Source organism: Lampetra fluviatilis, chromosome 36, assembly GCF_964198595.1.
Source record: "Lampetra fluviatilis chromosome 36, kcLamFluv1.1, whole genome shotgun sequence".
NCBI lineage: Eukaryota > Metazoa > Chordata > Hyperoartia > Petromyzontiformes > Petromyzontidae > Lampetra > Lampetra fluviatilis.
Window position 1 is genome coordinate 5,460,303 of NC_136310.1, and position 20,332 is coordinate 5,480,634.

The following is a 20,332-nucleotide window of genomic DNA, read 5'->3' on the forward strand; positions in this document are numbered from 1 at the left end:
TAAAATATGGTGCTGTATTTTTAGGATAGTGTGTTTATAATATCATTTTATGTAGATATCCACATTTATTTAATATTTTTCTTCTGCAGTTTTTATTGAAAATGCAATATTTGATATCTCAAAAACCTGATGTGATAGACAAAAACTGATGCCAGATTTGCAATCAGCACCTCAAAATTAAAACCGTTGGGATACCTTATGCCAGAAAAAGTGTGTTGACCAGTGTTATCAGACTCTCGGGGCAAGTGCTGTTTGCGAGCACCTCTGCAGGCTAACACAACACACGAGGAGGTGGGTGGCCAGGACCACGCCTGGCCGCCTTTGTCTCCCCGGTGTGGATGTATACACACCGCACCACAAAGTCATTTGAGGTTGATGTATATTACAACAATTGATTATGCTGCCTGCCCTCTAGAGCCTAGGATTCTGCCCACAATAAAGCGATGTTGGTAGGCCATGGTAATTATTATGGTGTTGTTGTTCGGAGGTATACTTGAACTTCTTGAATTAATTTCAATGCTCATAATCATGACCCATCTCTCACGATTTTGCGAAGTAACAATCCATCTTAGCTTCTGCCGGGCAAGCCGGATGCATCGTTCACCTCTCAGCAGTGGACATCCTCTCAGGCACGTTCCCTCCTTTAGCTACCACCAGCCATCGTAATTGCTAGCTCCAAGTGCTGCCCAAGCCCACTTACGAATTCCATTCGTGCGTGCTCCGTAAGTGCATCGATCTTGGCTAACCAAACCCCCCCCCCCCCCCCCGGTGTTTCCGTACGCGTGCGGGGCCCGGCGCGCACGCTCCTGATAGGTCAAGGGAGCAGCCCTGTGCTGTACGTGCGGTGTGCGGAGGGCCAAGAGGTGACCGTCGCCCTGCGAGTGCCGTGGGTGAACACGCAAAGGGACGAGGCCCTGGCCCTGGCGGCGAGGCTGCGCATGTCGGAGCTTGAGCTGGAGCGCCGCACCCTCACCAAGAGCCTGCGAAGCGCCAGCGTCAAGGCGGCGTTCGCCAGGCTGGCGCTGCAGGTGCCACCGACTCGGCGCGTACGTGCGACGTGCGCGAAACGCACCTTTTAAAATGTGAAGGTGCAGCCCTGCAATTACTTGTTTACGCCACTGCTGGTGGAACCGCCTCCACTCAAGGGAGCCCTAAGGAGTCCCTCTAGAGCAGGGCTCGGCAACCTGCGTTGCAGCGCTTGAAATATTGATCTTTTTTTTTTATTTTTTACAGAATTATTTTAAAAAAATGGCTCTTCTTGCTATTTTGGTTGCCAACCCCTGACCATGGGAGTCCAGTTTGCCATGGGCAGGAGTCGGCAACCTATGGGTCCGCAGCCACATGCGGCTCCTTCAGGACTGCTTCGTGATCTTATTTACTAAGGACCGTCTCATATTCACATGCATTGCGGCTCTTGAAATATTGAGGGTTTTTTTTACTGAATTCGAAAAAAATGGTTCTTGGTTTTTTGGTTGCCGACCGACCCTTGCTGTAGAGGGTATTTTTGCCTGCTGTTCCTCGCTGGCCAGACGTCTTGGAATAAGTCGGAGTACCCACAATTCACCCCACCACACGTGGCCTGCCGATTAACCGTGGTGTCCTCACACACAGTATACTGCTGTGTGTACAGAGGCGTGGAGGATTTAATGAACTAACCCCGTTCTTTCAACTGAATCACGGAAAATGTGCACACCTGTTGCAGAATATGGAAAAATATATTAATACGATGGCAAAGTTTGGGAGCTACAAATGCCATTGACAATAATGACCTCTTAATATTGAGGGATGCATACAGGGAGAGTTTGGGAATATTTCTGAAAATAACATTTTGTTCAAAATCTGAATTATATTTCACGTGTATATATTTATTTAGTTTAAAATCATCATGGAAGTAATCATTCATCATTGAACTGTTAAGTGCCTTGATTGGCTTCTGGTATTTCGATTTTAACAAATAAATGTAAATTTCATTACAGAATACATAATAGCATGCTGTATGTAGAAAAATGAAATGCAATTATATTCCACCGATTCAAGTGGGCATAGAAGCATCAATTTGCTCAGCCTCATTCCTTTCTTTTGCAGACTGACAACTCTGAGAAGCACTTCGCTGGTTCAGGATCACAAAGCAAGAAGTTCCATGTCGAAGCAAGCCTGTCCCAACACTTCACCGTTCCGCATCAGTTGTGCATGCCTGCACCTCCCAGTGGATCAGAAGGTGAGCCTGGCGCACAATGACCATGTAGCGATGCATCGATTAATCAAGCTCCATTATTACACTCACAATGTATGGACACTCGAAGTGCTAATTGTTGACCACGTTTGGAATGAGTAAATCAATTCTTAAACTGAGCAGCGACTCGGAATCCTGACAGTTAATCGAATCTCAAGGCAGGTGAATCATTCATGTATAGTGCACATGCAACATTTTCGGTGCGCTCCAATCGCATACGCGATGCGGTAGGGCACCGAGCCACGAGCGACCGAGTGCCACTGGTATACAAGAGGCGTGGGTTCGATCCCAACCCTGACGCTTGTATATTGGATTTTGCGTGTTCTCCCTGTGATCGCGTGGATTTTTCTCCGGTTCCTCCGGTTTTTCCTTCCACATTTAAGAAACGTGCGTTCATAGTATTTGGCTGCAAACATTTTACGTGATAAGCCACCTCGTTGGGCTATGATTTGTGGTCATGTTGCTTCTGAAAAAAAGAGAAATAGCTCAGTGGGCCTTACCTGGTCAAATAAAAGTTTAGTTTAAAAAAATGTAGTTAAAATAGTGTGGGTGGGTAAGTGGATGGATATGCGAGTGGGCAGATGTTTGTGTGGGTCAGTGGATCGATGCACTGGTGGAAGTGGGGGGTGAGGTGAGTACGTGAGTCTGTAAGTTTATATAGTGGCGGGGACAGTCGACCCGAGCGTCCACCACTGCCATGCATGCGCTCTCCGCGATGCTCCCCATAGTCTCTCAAACACACTTCACTGTCTCTATGGGCTGCGTGAAGTGTCACGATTGTCTGTGTGTGCACGCGCGCGCCCACGTGTCCCATCAGACTGCGACACGGTGGCTCTGCCGGTGAGGTTCTCCCCACCCAGCCCGGGACGCTACCCCTGCAGCGTGGTGCTGCGCTCCTCCGATGACGTTCGCGTGTATCGGCTGGAAGGCCTCTCCGCCCCCGAGCCCACTCACACATCCCTGACCTTCTGCACCGCCGCTCACAACGCCCTCAGCCAAGATATACCCATCGTAAGCGCGCTCTTACCTGCCCGCCCGTAAAAGGTGGTATAACGGTGCAGTCCCCGCAAATGTTTGTTCACCCCACGGTAGTGTTGGCGGAAGGGCCTCCGCTCGAGGGAGCTCTAGAGAGCTCGTCCACAGAGTATTTGGCCTACTCTTCTATGTTGGTCAGATGCCTTTACCCCACCCAACACACAACCTGCTTGCTGATCGACTAACTGTGATGTATCTATTTAAACTGCAGGGTGGACAGAGGTATCGGAATTTAATAAACTAAGCCCATGTTTCAATTGTCACACCGGGTGATCGAACTGGCGACCTCTTGATTGCAAGCCACCATGACACCATGGCAGGATCCTGTCTGTGAGGTTTACCAAAGTTTCCTTTCTTTATCACGGTTGCTGAGCACAGGCCCAAAGGCCCAATGCTCCAAGTGACCGGCAACAAACAGCGCTCTCGAATTTGCAATAGATCAGAGTTAACTAGTTTCTTAAATCAAGCAAGGTTATGAGAACTTGTCAAGAGGGACAATGGAGGGGAATTCCCAAGTGGATCAGTGCAAGGGAAGAAGCATAAATCGATGTGTTTTGACTTGGTCGAACACGGTGTGGTGGATGAGACAACAGAGTCAGTCTGGTCGACCGAGTCCTCAACATGGGTTGAGGAATTGAGGACTGAAGTTCTATGTACTTATGTGTGTTGAAAATATTTCGCACCGTGCATATGTATTTATGTTGAACCTCTTTCGCACCATACATAGCCAACCGTGCGAATCGGAGGTGTGGGGGGAAGGACAATAAACTAAACACAAAAAGCAGTCTTAAAGAAATTAGTTTTCAATCTAGATTTAAAAGTGCATTGCTCCTCCAGTGGCTTCCTCGTATCGGAAGTAGCCAACCGTGGTAATCGGTTGACTATGTAGTTCATGGGGAAATAACCATAGTAGTACCACGGTTGGCTACGTATGGTGTGAAAGAAGTTCAACATACATGAGGAGACGACTGACCTCGTCCAGTGGGAAAGTGGAGTATGATGTCAAATGCCTTCGTAGTCTTAATCCATGTCGTCTTACCCCGTGTAGCACAACGCAACTCAGCAGGACTGGTTGCTCACTGCCCACGTGGAGGGCAAGGGCTTCTATGGATCACAGTACCTGCAGGTGCTGGCCGGACAGACCGCGCCCTACTCGCTGCTCTTCAGACCTGCCCATGAGGGAGAGACCGTGGTATGGTTAAACTGTACTTCCGTGATGTGTTATCTAAGGGCTTCTTCCTTATGTCAAGAGCTTAAGCAATTTCCGTATAATTGAATGACAAGACTAACAGATTAGAGCCTAATCATACCATTAATAATGATATAATAAGGGGGAGCATTGGCACAGTGGTTAGCGCACTGCACTTTGAACCAGATGACCTGAATTTGATTCCTGGACAAAACTGACATCAGTAATCTTATACGTATTTCTTGTGCGTGTGATAAAATTACATTCCTGTTTTAGGTAATCTTACCAGCCATACTCTTTAGTTGTTAAAGCATGTACAGGCCAAAGACAAATTAAGAGTTAAATATTTAGTGTACAACCAGAAAACTGCATAAAAATAACTCCCCATATTGAGTGCAGAGTGACAAAGTTCAACTGTGTCAGTTGGTCAGCAACACCAACATATACGAGTTCAAAATACTGTTTTAATGTGACAGGAAGGCTCTTGCCAAGTCTTTAAGACTGAAATAGCTAGAATACTTGAAAATAATTCTGTTAGCCCATGATGTTGTTTAAAAGCGTCACTGCTGATGAGATGCAGAATGTCAAAACAAGTCAATGCTAAATTTTTATTTAAAGCTTTCGTGACTGCAGGGATTCATATTCTTGGTTCTTTCGGTAAAGTCACGTAGAAGGGAAATAATAAAATAATAAAAATATGAAACAATAAAAATTCTCACGACGTTTCGACTGCAACGCAAGCAATCATCATCGAAACGTCGTGATAATTTTTATTGTTTTATATTTTTATTATTTTATTATTTCCCTTCTACGTGACTTTACTGAAATAACCAAGAATATAAGTCAATGTTAGTTCACTTACAGTACATGAATGCTGTTGGATAATATTAAATCATGAATGTCCAGTCACTGATGAGACGAAAGCTTGTTTATTTTACGTGGCACGATGGACATTTCTCAATTTACAACAAAACAAGAGGCCATAATGCAGCTTTTTTGGGTTAGATTGTGTAAATATATAAATGTGTCGTTAAACCCGCCACAACCCAACACAGCCAATTAGTAAGGTTTGTCACGTAAACAGAACATGCCAATTTATCACTAGTATAGCACACCGATGTATTGGAGAGCAAAGCCACAACATTTACAATCTGAGTAAATGTTGCTGTACTAGTAACGAATTGGCATGTTCGTTTTACGTGACAAAACTTACTAATTGGCTGTGTCGGGTGGTGGCGGGTTTAACAATACATTTATATATTTACGTGGTCTAACCCAAAAGAACCTGCATTATGGATGGCATTGGTCACGAAAGCCTACGTTTCGATTTAAAGCTTTCGTGACTGCAGGGATTCATCTTCTTGGTTCTTTCGGTAAAGTCACATAGAACTGTCTTTCCGACAGACCTGTTCTTCACCTGAGGACGGCTGCTTGCGTTGTGGCCGAAACGTCGTGAGAATTGTATTTTATTATGTTTTATTTTTATTACTTTATTATTTCCCTTCTACGTGACTTTACCGAAAGAACCAAGAAGATGAAAGCCTACGTGTTAAAGTGTTAAACCAAAATAAGAGGCTTTTTTGTGTTTTTCGGATCGCACGGCTTCATTTAACTGAACTACGCTCGTGTTGGGTTCTTCCGCGCCAGGGTCGGTTGGTGCTGTACAACGAGCAAGACAGCTCAGAGCACACGTTCGTGCTGAATGGCAAAGGAGAGAGGCCGTCTCCACTTGCCCATGTGGTCATCCACGCGCAGGCCGGGCAGACTGCATGCAGGGAGATCTCCGTGCCCAACTACACCCACCACCGGCTACGCTACTCGGTGAGCATCGCATTCGCAGACGACGTGATTCGATGCTTGGTGGACGGGGGGGGGGCGGACAAAGTACACGCAGCGTTCAGTGTTAGATTTTTCCAATTAACCCTTTCCCGTTCCAAAACGTCTGCAACTTGTAGGGTGGGTGTCCCGTTCACGGCTGAAGGCGTAGCACCGTTAGTAGTAGGTTTTTACCCTTTAAACTGGTACAAAACAGACACCTTTATACAAGGCATCATGTTTGCAATAACCACAACACAAGTAGTGGTTATTGCAAACATGATGCCTTGTATAAAGGTGTCAGTTTTGTACCAGTTTAAAGGGTAAAAACCTACTACTATATTTTGCCACTGGTAAAGGAGGTCTCATAGCGTAGCACCGTTGTTTTTTGAAGACATTGTACTCGCCGCAGTGAACTGTAGCGACACGACCGCACTCTATAATAGCCGGCGCCGAACCGCCACACGCTCTCCCGCGTGGCCTTGTGGTTAGCCTCGATACCGATAAAGTGTTTTTTTTCTTCCGCTTCCGTTCTGATGATGTACACGTACGTCATCGAAATGTAATCAGAAGAAAAACTGATGACGTATAAATGCCTTCATTGGAATGGGAAAGGGTTAATCGACACTTCCATACCTGTGACCAAATCAACCGGAATGCTTGGTGTGGGCTATGAGGTGGCCAAATGGTGGCAGTAAAATATAATTGTAGATTTGAAGCTTCCGTGACTGCAAGGATTCATACTCTTAGTTTTTTCGGTAAAGTCACGTAGGTAAAAAATGAAATTAATAAAAATAAAATAATACAAATTCACGACGTTTAGGAGGCAACACAAGTCTCCGTCATCAGGTGGGACCGTCACAGCCAGATTTGCTGTATCAAGTGAGTATGGATGGGCTGGTAGACCGAGTCACTTGATACAGCAAATCTGGCTGTGACGGTCCCACCTGATGACGGAGACTTGTGTTGCCTCCGAAACGTCGTGATTTTTTATTATTTTATTTTTATTCCTTTTAATTTAAATTTTTTACCTACGTGACTTTACCGAAAAAACTAAGAGAATGAGTACAATCTAACATTGATACTTGAACTTAACCACGTGGTGCTTTGCGTGTCACCCTCTCATATGTGTGGCTTGTCTCTGGGAACTATGGTTTCCTCCCACACCAAGCGAAAAACTCATCAGTGAAAATGATCACATTACCCAGTCAGTGGAACACTGAGTCTTGAGAACCCAGTAGGGCTTTTTCGTTACTCTACTGACATGTATGTATGTTGAACTTCTTTCGAACCGTGCGTAGCCAACGGTGTTAATCAGGTCATGTGTGGTACAGGTGGAGTCCGACGTTCCGTTTGTGAGCGGCGCCCCCACGCTGAACGTTCCAGCCGGGGAGAGCAGGCCCTACCTCCTGACCATCACTCCGTGGAAGCGAGGCACCTTCTACGGCGAGTGTTCACCAGTGTCGGTCGTGTTTTTGTTTAAGTTTTCACCCTTTTTCCCGTGGTTGCTGAGCACAGGCTCAGAAAGGCCAAAATTTTCTTGCTGTAGTTTTCACACCTGATGATGATTGATTGTGTTGCAATCGAAACGTCGTGAGAATTTTATTGTTTTATTTTTATTATTTTATGATTTCCCTTCTACGTGACTTTACCGAAAGAACGAAGAATATGAATCCCTGCAGTCACGAAAGCTTTAAATCGAAACACGCCAATTAGTTACTACTTCAGCCCTCCGGTGTGTTGGAGAGTAAATCCACAACATTTACAATTTGAGTAGTACGACGTTTCGCTGGTAAATACATCCAGCACCACCCGGTATTGCCTTCAGTTTAAAAATATAACATTTCGACTCAAATTAATCGAAAGCAGCGTATCTTCACGCAAGTATTATGTATCATTCATAATAATTATTGGAGCCTTGCAATATTTTGCTGACATCACTCGATGTGTAAGGCACTGCACTGATTACTCAGATTGTAAATCTGAGTAATCAGATTGTAAATGTTATTAACGCTAACCGCTTGCGTTCCGAGATTCAGCGGTGAACGGGACCCACCCTGCAACTTGCAGTCGTTTCGGAACGGGACAAGGTTAATGGCTGTTTCTGTGTGATGTGCAGGCGTCGTGAACTTCCACGCAAAGGAAAAGGCGGCGAAGCAGCTGGAGGCGGCTGAGCAGGTGGCAGCCGATCAGAGGCAGCCTTTCGCTGAAGCGGAGCACGAGCTGGACGTTGCTGACGGGCGTAAGAGCAAAGCTCGCGTTTACTGCCGCACGATTTTATTTGATAATCCATTCCTTTTTTGGGGGGGGGAAAATAGTGCCTCCAAAGGTTGCAAAAAATTCAGTGATATTGAGCTCAGGATGAACGTTGAGGCGGTCTTCATGTCTTGTTCACAACCCTGAGCCGGGTAGTGGAAATTCCACATTTAATAATAATGATACATTTTTACTTGTACCTATGTATGTTGAAATTCTTTCGCACAGTACGTAGCCAACTGCGCTAATCTAACTTGTAAAGCGCACAGTAAGACAAGGGGTGAGTCTCTGCATAGAATGACTGCTGCTGATCCTAACACAAAGTGCAAGGGTTACGTGAACTTATTTCCCACACCATGTATGGCTCGAGAAAAACATCGATTCTTAAAAAGTTACTCAATGTTTATTTCACGTGCGCTTAGGTATCGATGCTCATCGATGAATCGATGTGTACGTGTACAACGAGTGCCACGTGCGCTGTGTGTGTTCATGCAGTCATCAGTAGGGTGTGGTTCACGCTGGAAATCAAGAGCGCGCCTCCACCTCCTCAGCGAACGGTCACTGTAGATGCAGCGATGCAGGTGGGCCATCATTGCCTCCTCCCTCCCCTTACCGCTGATGTAACGCTCCATCAATCTTGGTGTCGTCCTAGAAAAGCATTAATTCACATGCACGAGTCAGCAGTTCGACTCCGTAGCCACACGGTTATTTCCGTGATCATTGAATGAAATGTGTTGCTTCCTCATGCTTAATGTCTTCATCAACCAATACATTATAATGCGTGCCACTGTCGACATACAAACAAAGTATTTTTTTAGTATTTGTTATTAATAATAATACATTCTGTGCAGAGATTAAATCAGGTCAGTCGGGTTTGTTTACCCACAGTGCTCTAAAATAATGTGGAGAGATGTTTCAGTGGTTGTCACATTGCACTACAACTTGAGTTTTATTCCTGGCTATGGCTAACATCAGTGGCAAGTAAAACCTGAACCAGTTCTGGGCACAACCCTTCTCTGACCCGCGCTGATCAGCACGGTGAAGTACGATCATTAATTTCCACGACCCACGCGGCGTAGGAAGAGGTCCACATCCAGCAGTGAATTGACAAAGGGGCTGTGCGTTTAGATATGCAACGCGATGCCAGATCATGAACATTACACTCAGAATTGTGGTCATTACAATGGTTATGATGGTTGACAAAAGGCTGTACATGTCCATACACCCAGGGCTTAATTTCTCATTAAATATTTTCTGGGCCACTAGGAGGCACAGCCAAAAGCGAGGGGTAATATTCGATGCGATGTGCTGGGTGCGGAAATATTTTCCCGGGGTCACCAACGTGGTCGAAATGAAGGCCCGTACGTACCCCCCCCCCCCCCCGCTTGCGCGCCCCAACCGACCGCTGTCGGCAGGGCACAGTGGAGGTGAGCGTGCCGGTGAGGAACCCGTGCGACACACGGCTCACGCTGGACGTGGCGCTGGAGGGCGTGGGGCTGAGCGGGGACGCGCGCATCGTGCTCGCAGCTCTGGAATCGCGAGTCTACCGTCTGCTTTACCAGCCCAGCCGCATCGGGGCCTCTCGCGGAAGGTATGGGTGCTGCGGAAGATGCACGCACCGCTCACGCAGCGCCTACCCAACCTTAACTTAAGCACGGTTGCCTATGTACGGTGCAAAAGAAGTTCAACATACATAGCATTTTACGGCCGCTGTTCCCAGATTGCTATAGGGTTGGCCGCCCATGTGTCCCTGCTGCACTTCTAAAACTGAACAATTTTTATTTTACCAGGTAAGGCCCACTGCGCTATATGGCTTTTTTCAGAAGCAACCTGGCCATAAATGATAGCTGAACGAAGTGGACTATTACATGGACATTTATAGCGATTAAATAATCTAAACACATGTTTCTAAATGTGGAGGGAAAAACCGGAGGACTCAGAGAAAAATTCACGCGACCACGGGGAGAACTTGCAAACTCCATATATATATCGATGTCGGGGTAAGGATTGAACGCACGACCTCCTGTATTCCAGGCGAGGTAGTTAACATCTCGCCACCACGGCACCTTGTCTGCGTAAGGCCTCCATGCCTCGCTCATTGCCACCCCACTCACTCTCGTGTCCCTGTCTATTTTAGTCTTCCATCTCATCTTTGGTGTCCTCTCCTTCCTCTAATCTACATATTTAAAGGTCTGTGGATGGTATCTCCTTCCTCATTCCACACTCCATGGCCAAGCCATCTGAGTCTGACTTCTCTTGCTTTGTCGACAATATTGTACACCCTAATGTCATCACTTCCCTTTCTCTTCTTACCCAACTTATATAACTGTAATAAATCCGCTCCAGACGAGACCGTGTCTTTTGTCTTTTCTTGATTCGTTCCTCATTCACAGCTCCCTCACACGCTGGGTTCCTCTTTTCCCCGTTACTCCGTTCCCCGAGCGTGGCATCCGCACGCTGCCTCGCTCCTTCACACCGCTGGTTGGCGGTGTGTGTCGGAGACAGCCTCCGGCCCGCCACGTGGCCGCTGGCGTGCCGGTGACACAGACGTGGTTCCTCCTCAGCCCCTCTCCACACTGACCCGGAGCTGTCTCTCCCCACCCCTTATAACACCTGGCCCACGTGATACCACGCAGCCAATCATCAGCCTCGCCCCCTGGAACCTTCCAGATGTTGCCATGCAGCCACAGGCTACGCCCCTGGCTCGACGTCCCATTGGCTGCAGGCTGAGGCCGGCAGAGCCTATCACTATGGCCCAGTTACCCCCCAGGTGCATCTTCATATTACATAACCATGAAAAAAATTGTACTTAAATCACCATAACTGCCCACTATGTATGTGCGTGGAACTTATTTTGCGCCGTGCGTATGCAACTGTGCTAATTGGAGTTGATATCGCAATGAAGCTGGGTTAAAGTTGCATACTACCCATTTTCCCATGACAAAATCATCTAGTATGTGATGTGATCACCGTACAAGTTGAACATAGATAGTGCTTGGATGGGTGACGACCACCTCCGATTCAATCCCACGCACTTCTGCTTAGCACAGTTGGCTACGTACGGTGAGAAAGAAGTTCAACATTCATACAGCATGCATATGTAACGGGTTCCGGAGACACTTGTAGAGGTAACTCCTTTATTACAATCCAACACTCCAACAGTCCTGATACTCTGTTACAGCCTAGGTACACAGCCTAGATACACAGCCCAGGTACTCTACTCTGGCTACGCTCTGGAACTCGCCCTCACAAGGTCGCCGAGTCGGGAGTTCCAGAGTCCCACCACTGGCTCTCACAACATCCCAGGGTCTTCAGATGGCTGGTCGTGGGTCTTGGGTCTTGAGTTACAACTGGCCCCGATCGTCTAGGGAGCTCCCCTTTTTATGCCTAGCCCAACGGGGGGTGGGGCCGTGTGCGCCCCCAGATATCCCACAGAGCACACACAGCCCCCCCCCCCCCCCCCCCCGTTGGCGGCGCCAAAAGGATTAAGCGCCTGGGAACCCAACGCCTGACGCCAAGAGGCTTAAGCGTCTGACCCGCCTGAGAACCCACGCCTGGCGCCAAGGGGATTAAGCGCCTGGCCCTCCCAGGGACCCAGAGCCCCCAGCAGCCCCTCCCTTCTTATGTCACTACACATACAACAGATGCTGCTCCCAAGTCTACCGCTCATCGCCTTTACCTACCCACACTGACCAGCATGCTGAAGTATGGTCAAATTAGCTCCACGACCCGCACAGGCATGGGGAGACCTTCATCCAGCAGTGGATTGAGAGAAAAAAATATCTCTACGTGTACATGTTGGACCAGAGTGGTTAATTACTGGTGGGTGGTGTGTATGCGTGTGTATCTTTGGTGTCTTCTCAGCGTCATATTCCAGTCAGAGGTGTGTGGAGAGTTTTGGTTCGATCTGGAGCTGATCGCAAATCCCTCAGCCCCTGTCACTGTGCCCGAGCTACAATGCCAACTTGGAAAGTGAGTTCATGATTGCACATTGCCGTTCCTGCATTTTGCCTCTCAACTGAAGTAAAACGTAACATTTAATCTGCTTTTTAAGGGAGAAGACAATGTTCCTTGCTATTGCATGTTTTTTTTAATTTGTACTGAATAATAATACTTCGACTCCACATGTCAAGAGGAATGAATTGCATCATGTCCATGCATTAAAATTTCAACAATGTGGGCAATGCCTGGGCCCTTCGCCATAAACAACAACAGTAGTTTTAATTTCATATAGAGTCTCAATACAATCGCATGTCAAGACACTTTATAAACAAGAATAAACTCTGTCATGGTAGAAGGGGGACAGGAGTGAGGCCTATAAACACAGAAGACAGTTGCGATAGGAACACCGTGGCACAGCCCAGGACGAAGCAACCGGTGCCCAGTACAGAGTTAGACTGATGGCCTTAATCTAAGTTGTCTTGTGGTTGTTGTTGTTGTTGTTTGACTTGCATCCCACTGGGATTTTTGCACAGCGTTGGTGTACGGTGTTTTTTCTGCAATATTTTGCTGTCTTTTCTTGGATTTTCTGTTTGCACACATATTCACTTTAAGATGTTTTTTTGTTCATGTTTTTGTTTTTTGTTGTTGCGGTTGCACCCGATTCAAGAGCCGAATGGCTCACAGGGCTATGCCTAATAAATGAAACTTGAAACTTTAACCAACACCAACGAGCCCCAGGGGTAGCTGTGGCAGCCAACTCATGGCAGCACCGAGTCCCAGGGCAGCACCGATACCCCGGGCAGCCCTAGCAGCAGACAAGGCTCAGGGCAGAGACAGAGGACGACGGCGTTGAGGAGCAAGGACGCAGAGGAGAGGTCAGGCAAGGGACAGGAAACAATGTGGGGGTAAGGCCAAGAGATGAGAGGAGAACAAGAATGAGGTGAGGAGAGAACATCTGAAGAAATTAGGGAGACAGTGTGCGACTGTGGTCATCCAGAATAGACCGTACAACGTATAACGACGCAATGCCCGATCCACAAATACGAAGGAGACATCACAGCGATACACTCCACTGCTCTTAACGCGGTTATCTGGCTTGATCACCTGAATGTGAAATTGCATCGACAGCAGCCATACGAAAGAAGAAGGGATGCCGAGGGGCAACGTCATCGGTGCACAGACAAGGGAGCTTCTTCAGGAACTGAGTATTCAATCCCGTTCAGTTCGGTTCCTGAAGAAGCTCCTCGCATGTGGAGCGAAACATCAGACATCATGGCAAACAACATGCGGTACAACCCGAAGAGAATATGCTTCCCCGTATCAATGTCGTGCCACAGGTGGACGAGTCAGCTGCTGCGTTTGACGAACACCACATCGGAGAATCTGGAGCTTGAGCCGGTAGTGAGCAACCCCAAAAACTTCACCCTGCAGATCCCAGCAAACAGACTGGTGAGTGTGTGCATATCTACAGGACAGGCTCGATTACTATACACAAGTTGTAAAAAATATATAAATATTTTACAAAACATTGGCGTCATCTGGTCCAACCCATGTGAGACAAGGAAAGCTGTCTCGGGTGTGGACCAATCAACTTCAACGACAGTGCATATATTATCAGAGTTATGTTTTTTGTTTGCATTATGGCTGCAGGTATTGTGGTCTATGCAAACATGACTCCTTGTAAAAAAGGTGTCAGTTTTGTTGCCAGATAGAAGGTTAAAAAAACAATTATCAAAACATACAAACTTCATGAAATGTAAAGGGTGCAGCCGTGCGATTTCTTGTTCACACCGCTGCTAATGGAAGGGCCTCCACTCGAGGTAGCTTGAAAGAGACACTGAAGAAAGGGTGCTTGGCCTACTCCTTCACACTGGCCAAACATTTTGAAAGAGAAAGTAACCACAATTTACCCCACCCTCACGTGACCTGCCAATAGACTCGTATTGTGCCCATTTATACCGATGGGTGAACGGGTATTTACCCAACCCCCGCACCATAATCAATATAATCAATTTCCATCTGTAATCAACTGTTATTTGTGGGTTGATACCTCAATAACAGAATCATGTTTTTGACCTCAGCAATAAACATTGTTAAGTGTGCTCACAAATGACAGTTATATGCCAGTGGAGGAAAATGCACAGGCAAACAAAGACTAATGACCGTATTCAACTTATGAAGGAGTTTATTTATGGGACATGTTTGGCAGTATCAAAGTATGTAAACATACGAATAGGGTTTACCCTTTCTGGCAATAATACTTTACCGAAAGACCCAAAGAGTAACAATACAGGTGTTAAGATGTTCAAACACCAAATAGAAACCTTTTTCAAGGAATCGTGTCCTTGCAAAATTATGTCCTTGCAAAAGGCTATTTGGCGTTTGAATATTTTAGCACAACTGTTTTATTGCCAGAAAGGGTCAAACCTATTCTTATTTGTCCACAAGTTTATTTCTGCGTGCGCTCTTTTATCACCCAAGTGGTGCTGTTGGCTTACGGAGCAGAGCGAGTGTGGGGAGACCTGTGGTCCCCACCCAACCTGTGGTCCCCACACAAGCTGTGGTCCCCACACAAGCTGTGGTCCGTGGGCCCTTGGTGGTCTGCGAGGAGAAGAAGAGAAATAATAACATCCTGACCAAGGAAATTCCAACAGTTCGTAGTCGCGTGTGGTGGTTCCGCAAAATGTTTGGAGGTTCAAAAGGGGTCCGCACACTCGACAAGGTTGGGGACCGCTGGTGTAGACAACCTTTATTCGGGAATGGAGGAGGAGGTTATATGTTGCTATTAAGCACTTTTATTATGGCTGCAATAACATCATGAAAATGACTCAAAACAATACTGGGTGTACAGTATAGCCATTGAGATGCATTGCACTACTTTGCATTACCGCATATACCCTTGCCCATAACCCGGCATATAAACCAAGTGGTGACGCGTTGTTTCCATGCGATACGTTTTGTATTCTTTCCAGGTTGAGCTCCCCGCGAAGTCTGAGCGAGAGATCTCCCTCCAGTTCAGACCATCTGCTCTGGGGTCCGCTGATCATCATGCCGCTATAACCTTCACCTCCTCACAGGTTTGACTATTCCCCCTTTAAAAATGAAAAGGATCAATGCTCTTTGGTTCTTTCGGTAAAATCACGAAGGTATAAAATAAAATAAATGTAATCACGACGTTGTTGTGCCAGAGCATCAATTCGTCATCTCACGACATGAGGCCGACAGCACAATCAGGAAGAAAAAAAATTGCCGAAAATTGTCAGGTTAAAATGTTTTATTATTATTACATTTCGCCACTCTGACTGCAGACGGGCGCGTGGGTCTTCTTTGCGAGTGGAGTGGGGCTGCCACCCGAGCCCTCGGAGCCCGTGAGCGTGATGGCCCTGCTGGGCTCGCAGGCGACACTCATCCTGCCCTTCAGCAATCCCACCGAGTTCGCGGTCAACGCTCAAATCTCACTCACGGGTAACCCCCCCCCCCACGCCTTGCGACCCCCGTCATGCAGCCTTCGCGATGAACGTGACACAAACGTGAAACGCGCCCCATCAATCGGTGTCGGCTCCGGAGGTCAGAGGTCAACAGTTAACGGAGAGCGGCGGGCACTTCGTCTCGGCGCGAGTGCTCATGCTGCCACTGTTATTTCGTCTGTCTGGTCTGTGTGTGTGTATGGGTTACGCTTAACATATAGAGTTCACAAGGGTCGTCGTGTTAAACGGTCATCAGGTGCGTATAACATGTCGCAATTAAATTTTGTATTAAAATGAAGGTTGTGCTTGAATGTGCTTGGACGGGTGACCACCATGCAGAACAGGTGTTATAGGGTGCTGTGGGGCATTTTTGTGGACAGCAGAATGGGGCAAAATCCATTATTGTACTGCAATTACAATTTTGCACTGTAAACTCATTGCTGTACTATCATCCTACATCTATGCTTCCTGCCTTCAACCCGCACTGTCCAGCATGCGGAATACGGCATGGTCAAACCCCCATGGCTCTCGTTCAGCAGCGGATTGACAAAAGATCCATCGATGGACATGTACTCATTGGTAAACATGTAAAGGTCTACCATAGCGGGCTGTTGAGGAATGGAGTTTGTGAATCCTTTGTATTTTAACGTGTTGTGTTTTTTTCCTGTTTTTAAAGCAGCTTGATATGGGATTGTAATCAGATGCAATGTAACTTAAAATTGTTGTTGTTCTGCTGTGCTTGCAGACGAAGAGAGCGTGGTGCAGTTGACCAGCTCCTCTGTGCTGACTCAGAGCATTCAGGAAGAGTCCCCGTTCTCCCTGCTGCTCAAGCGGACGAGCGGTGAGCCTTTTACAAAGCCCAGTGTGGGCTGTCGTTCCTTCTAAGGGGCCGTGCATAAATGACGTCATGCACGTTAGGCGGGGGGGGGGGTCAGACATTTGTGACGATGGGGAGGGGTTTGAGAAATGTGACGTCACATCCAAATGCGCAACTTTAAATAAATATAGAATTGTTATAACAACACTCCTACAACATCAGAGTGCAGCGCCACATTAAATACGCACTACAATGACAATAGTTTAAAGCGATTTGAAGCATGTTTTATTTTCAAAATGAAATTATGGTTTGGGGGGGGGGGCAGAGCTTTGTGACGTCATATTTAAGGGGGGGTCTGACTTTTTGTGACGCCGTGTGATGAGGGGGTGGGGGGGTCAAAAATCGTGCAAAATCGCGTGACGTCATTTATGGACGGCCCCTAAGATGCATAGGCATCAACGCGAATGGTCTTTGGCTTAGGCTTTGCAGGTTATACTTTGTGAGCTGGCTGGATGTGGTATTGGCCACACTGCTACAGCACTTGCCCCAACAGTCTGTTAAAGGCTACACGGGGGACTATTGTCTTTGCGTAGATGTGTCCTTGCCACCACGGGGCCTCCTGTCCATCCCGCTGAGCTTCTCACCGGAATCCCCACGTCTCCGCCGAGCTCTCTGTGTCGTCTCGCTCAGCCAGGAGTCCGCGGGGAGGTGGCAGACCAATGGGCTGGACCTTCCCGTGTCCAACCTCGCCAGGTGAGAAAGCTATGAAACAAACACGAATCATACTCTTTGGTTTTTTTTCGATAAAGTCACGTAGGTAAAACAATCAATGAAATAAAATAAAATTTAGTTGTTTTCATTCATTTATTTTATTGATTGTTTTACCTTCTTGGTTCTTTCGGTAAAGTCACGAAGAAGGGAAATAATAAAAATAAAACATAATAAAATACAAGGGAGAATTGTATTTTATAATGTTTTATTTTTATTATTTTATTATTTCCCTTCTACGTGACTTTACCGAAAGAACCAAGAAGATGAATCCCTGCAGTCACGAAAGCTTTAAATCGAAATTTGATTGTTTTACCTACGTGATTTTACCGAAAAAACCAAAGAGTATGAATCCTTGCAATCACGAAAGCTTCAAATCTAAAACAAAAATCACGTCTTTTAGAGAAATATACAACATTTATATTCGAAAAGCTATCGTATTAATTAAGGAGAGTTTGTTATTTTTAAAGAGATTGATTAATTTCAATTTATAAGTTAACATCTTGAAGTATTCAATTTTTTTTTTACTGCTGACATTTTGATTGCATTGGCAACTTTGTCACCTCCACATGACCGCATCCAGCCAATCACAGCACCTTTGCGTGTGAAATAAGAACAATTACGTAAACTAGCGTAAACAACAAAAGTGGCACCGATGACCAAATCACAAATGTTGTTGTACCCTTTTATCAAAAGCAATTCGAGTCAGGCACGACACTAACCCACTCGCGCTAACGCTAACTCATGTGCACTGCACAACTGTTGTTTTTTTTATTTCGCTGCTATAAATTTCCACATGATAAGCCACTTCGTTGAGCTTTCAATTTTTCCCAAATCCCTTCTGAAAAAGGAAGCTAATAGCTCAGTGGGCTTTACCTGGTAAGGTAAAAAAAAATTGTTTAGTTTTATCTGTATTTTTTTCAAGTGATTTGTTTACCTTTCCTATAATTTGCACTCATATCGTGTTTTTTTCATATTTTTGTTTTTTTCATATTTTTGTTGTTGTAACATTCTGACTCCGTGCCCCCTTACTGGAGATCTGTGAGAAAGAGCTTCACAGCTCATTGGATTCCTCCAGTCTGACAAAACGTTCTGTTTCTCATTGCGTCGCTTTCAGTGTGCACATTGGGGACGGTGGCGACGTCACAGAAATCCGCTGGGTGTTTCCAATTCACGGCATACCGGTGATAAACCCGCCAACAAGTACACCTGGTACGTGTCGTCGCAACACTCTTGCTGGAGGCATATGTTTGCCTCCTGCAGAGTTCTCCCGTGAAAATGTACGAATGAATGTGTGCACAGTATGTCATTCTCAGCGCTGGATTTCATCCACTATAAATCGCAGGGCAAATTGATTACGATGGGCTTTTTTTTGTTGTTCAGACCATCAACTCACTACACTGGAGAACCCGGTTTCATGTACATATGTACGTTGAACTTCTATCGCACCGTAATCACAGTGCTGCGATGTAAAGATGTGGGGGGAAAAAAAATCAACGTGGATTTTATTTACATTTTCATGTGTGCATGCACAGCCACGTTTAGGTGCGCGGCGAGGAGCCGGCTGGAGGAGTCTGTCGAGGTGGCGCTCTCCAGCGTCCTCCCGGAGAGCCGCGACAGCACCCCATACACCCCCAGGCACTCGGCTCACTCACCACCACCACCACAACAACAGCTGCAACCACAACTGCTGCAGCCCCCCACGTGCGAGAGCCCTCGCTCAAGATCTCCCAGGCAAGGCAGCGCCAATTCAGCGAGCAGACCAACAGGTAATCAAAAATGTATTCCAACTGGTGTTTTCGGCACCACTCCGGGTTAGTGTCGTGCCTGACTCGAAGGAGTCAGTTTGCGTTGCCCCATATGTTAAAGAACGGTCCGTGGACGTTGGTATCATCACTGCTGCAAGTAAAATAGGGTCAAAAGAGAAGTATGGTCAAATGGCATCCACGACCCGCATGGTGTGGGTAGACCCTCATCCAGCAGTGGATTGAAAAAAGGACGACATCATTAAAGAAGGGTAACCCACTTTAAGATGTGTTTTTATGAAATAAAGGGCATTTCATTGAATTTCACCCCATACTGCATAATAGCCTGGATGTATGTTACCTGTGTTCGGTTTGTTGTCCTTCCCTCGCACCTCCGATTAGCACGGTTGGCTACGTACGGTGTTAAAGAAGTTCAACGTATATTTCCACTCCCTTGCAGAACTCCGCCACTGGCTGGACTTTGGATTTGGGAGTGAAGATGCGGCGCCAGAGTCTGCTGCGCAGGCGGCGCTGGAGAGCGCCATGGCCGTGAGTCTGCTGGGTCAAGAGCGCGACCCCCACTCGGGCATCGTGCGACTCACCTTCAGAGTCGTCTTCGCTCCCCAGGCTCCACTCAGGTACCCAGCCTCTCCCCAGCCGAGCCCATTGATACCTCCGCTGTGCGCGCTCTTTCCGTTAGCGCGGTCGCCTGTGCTTTGAAACCCATACAACGCGTCCGCACAATTTCATGATGAAATTACATTGTGAATATGGCATCACCCCAGCTGTTTTGGTGTCTGTAATCAACACAAGAAATAAAAAAGAATCGTAATAGTTATGTAAGAGTAGAGCATTCGTAGCACAGTCCCACAGCCTCCGATGATAACCTGGCTTTCATGGTGGTCACCCATCCACGAGCTATCTAGGCTTAAGCCTGCTTGGCTTCCGAGACCTGACGAGATTGGGCGCATCCAGGCGATTTCCTTACGCGACAATGTGGGTAACTGACGGAGTTTCCGAGGTACAGTTTGTTCTCCTATAACGCGTGTTTTCATAACGAGAATT

At 46.6% G+C, this 20,332-nt stretch overlaps 1 protein-coding gene and 1 long non-coding RNA gene across 2 annotated transcripts in view; one reads left to right on the top strand and one right to left on the bottom strand.

The window, feature by feature from the left end:
- CFAP47 (cilia and flagella associated protein 47) overlaps positions 1-20,332 on the top strand; it is a 72,319-nt gene that overhangs the window by 44,254 nt on the left and 7,733 nt on the right. The window contains exons 44-61 of the mRNA XM_078873261.1: positions 814-1,028; positions 2,086-2,218; positions 3,051-3,244; positions 4,317-4,460; positions 6,105-6,278; positions 7,607-7,718; positions 8,392-8,514; positions 9,024-9,109; positions 9,944-10,119; positions 12,393-12,500; positions 13,808-13,919; positions 15,443-15,547; positions 15,779-15,935; positions 16,683-16,778; positions 17,348-17,507; positions 18,640-18,734; positions 19,058-19,291; positions 19,728-19,905. Coding sequence (XP_078729387.1) covers positions 814-1,028; positions 2,086-2,218; positions 3,051-3,244; positions 4,317-4,460; positions 6,105-6,278; positions 7,607-7,718; positions 8,392-8,514; positions 9,024-9,109; positions 9,944-10,119; positions 12,393-12,500; positions 13,808-13,919; positions 15,443-15,547; positions 15,779-15,935; positions 16,683-16,778; positions 17,348-17,507; positions 18,640-18,734; positions 19,058-19,291; positions 19,728-19,905 — 2,602 coding nt within the window. The remainder of the gene's footprint in view (positions 1-813; positions 1,029-2,085; positions 2,219-3,050; positions 3,245-4,316; positions 4,461-6,104; positions 6,279-7,606; positions 7,719-8,391; positions 8,515-9,023; positions 9,110-9,943; positions 10,120-12,392; positions 12,501-13,807; positions 13,920-15,442; positions 15,548-15,778; positions 15,936-16,682; positions 16,779-17,347; positions 17,508-18,639; positions 18,735-19,057; positions 19,292-19,727; positions 19,906-20,332) is intronic.
- Positions 13,569-17,517, bottom strand: LOC144945055 (uncharacterized). The gene is made up of 3 exons (XR_013639622.1): positions 17,399-17,517; positions 14,969-15,071; positions 13,569-13,895 (listed from the first exon to the last, which is right to left on the bottom strand). It is a non-coding gene; the product is annotated as an uncharacterized LOC144945055 (long non-coding RNA).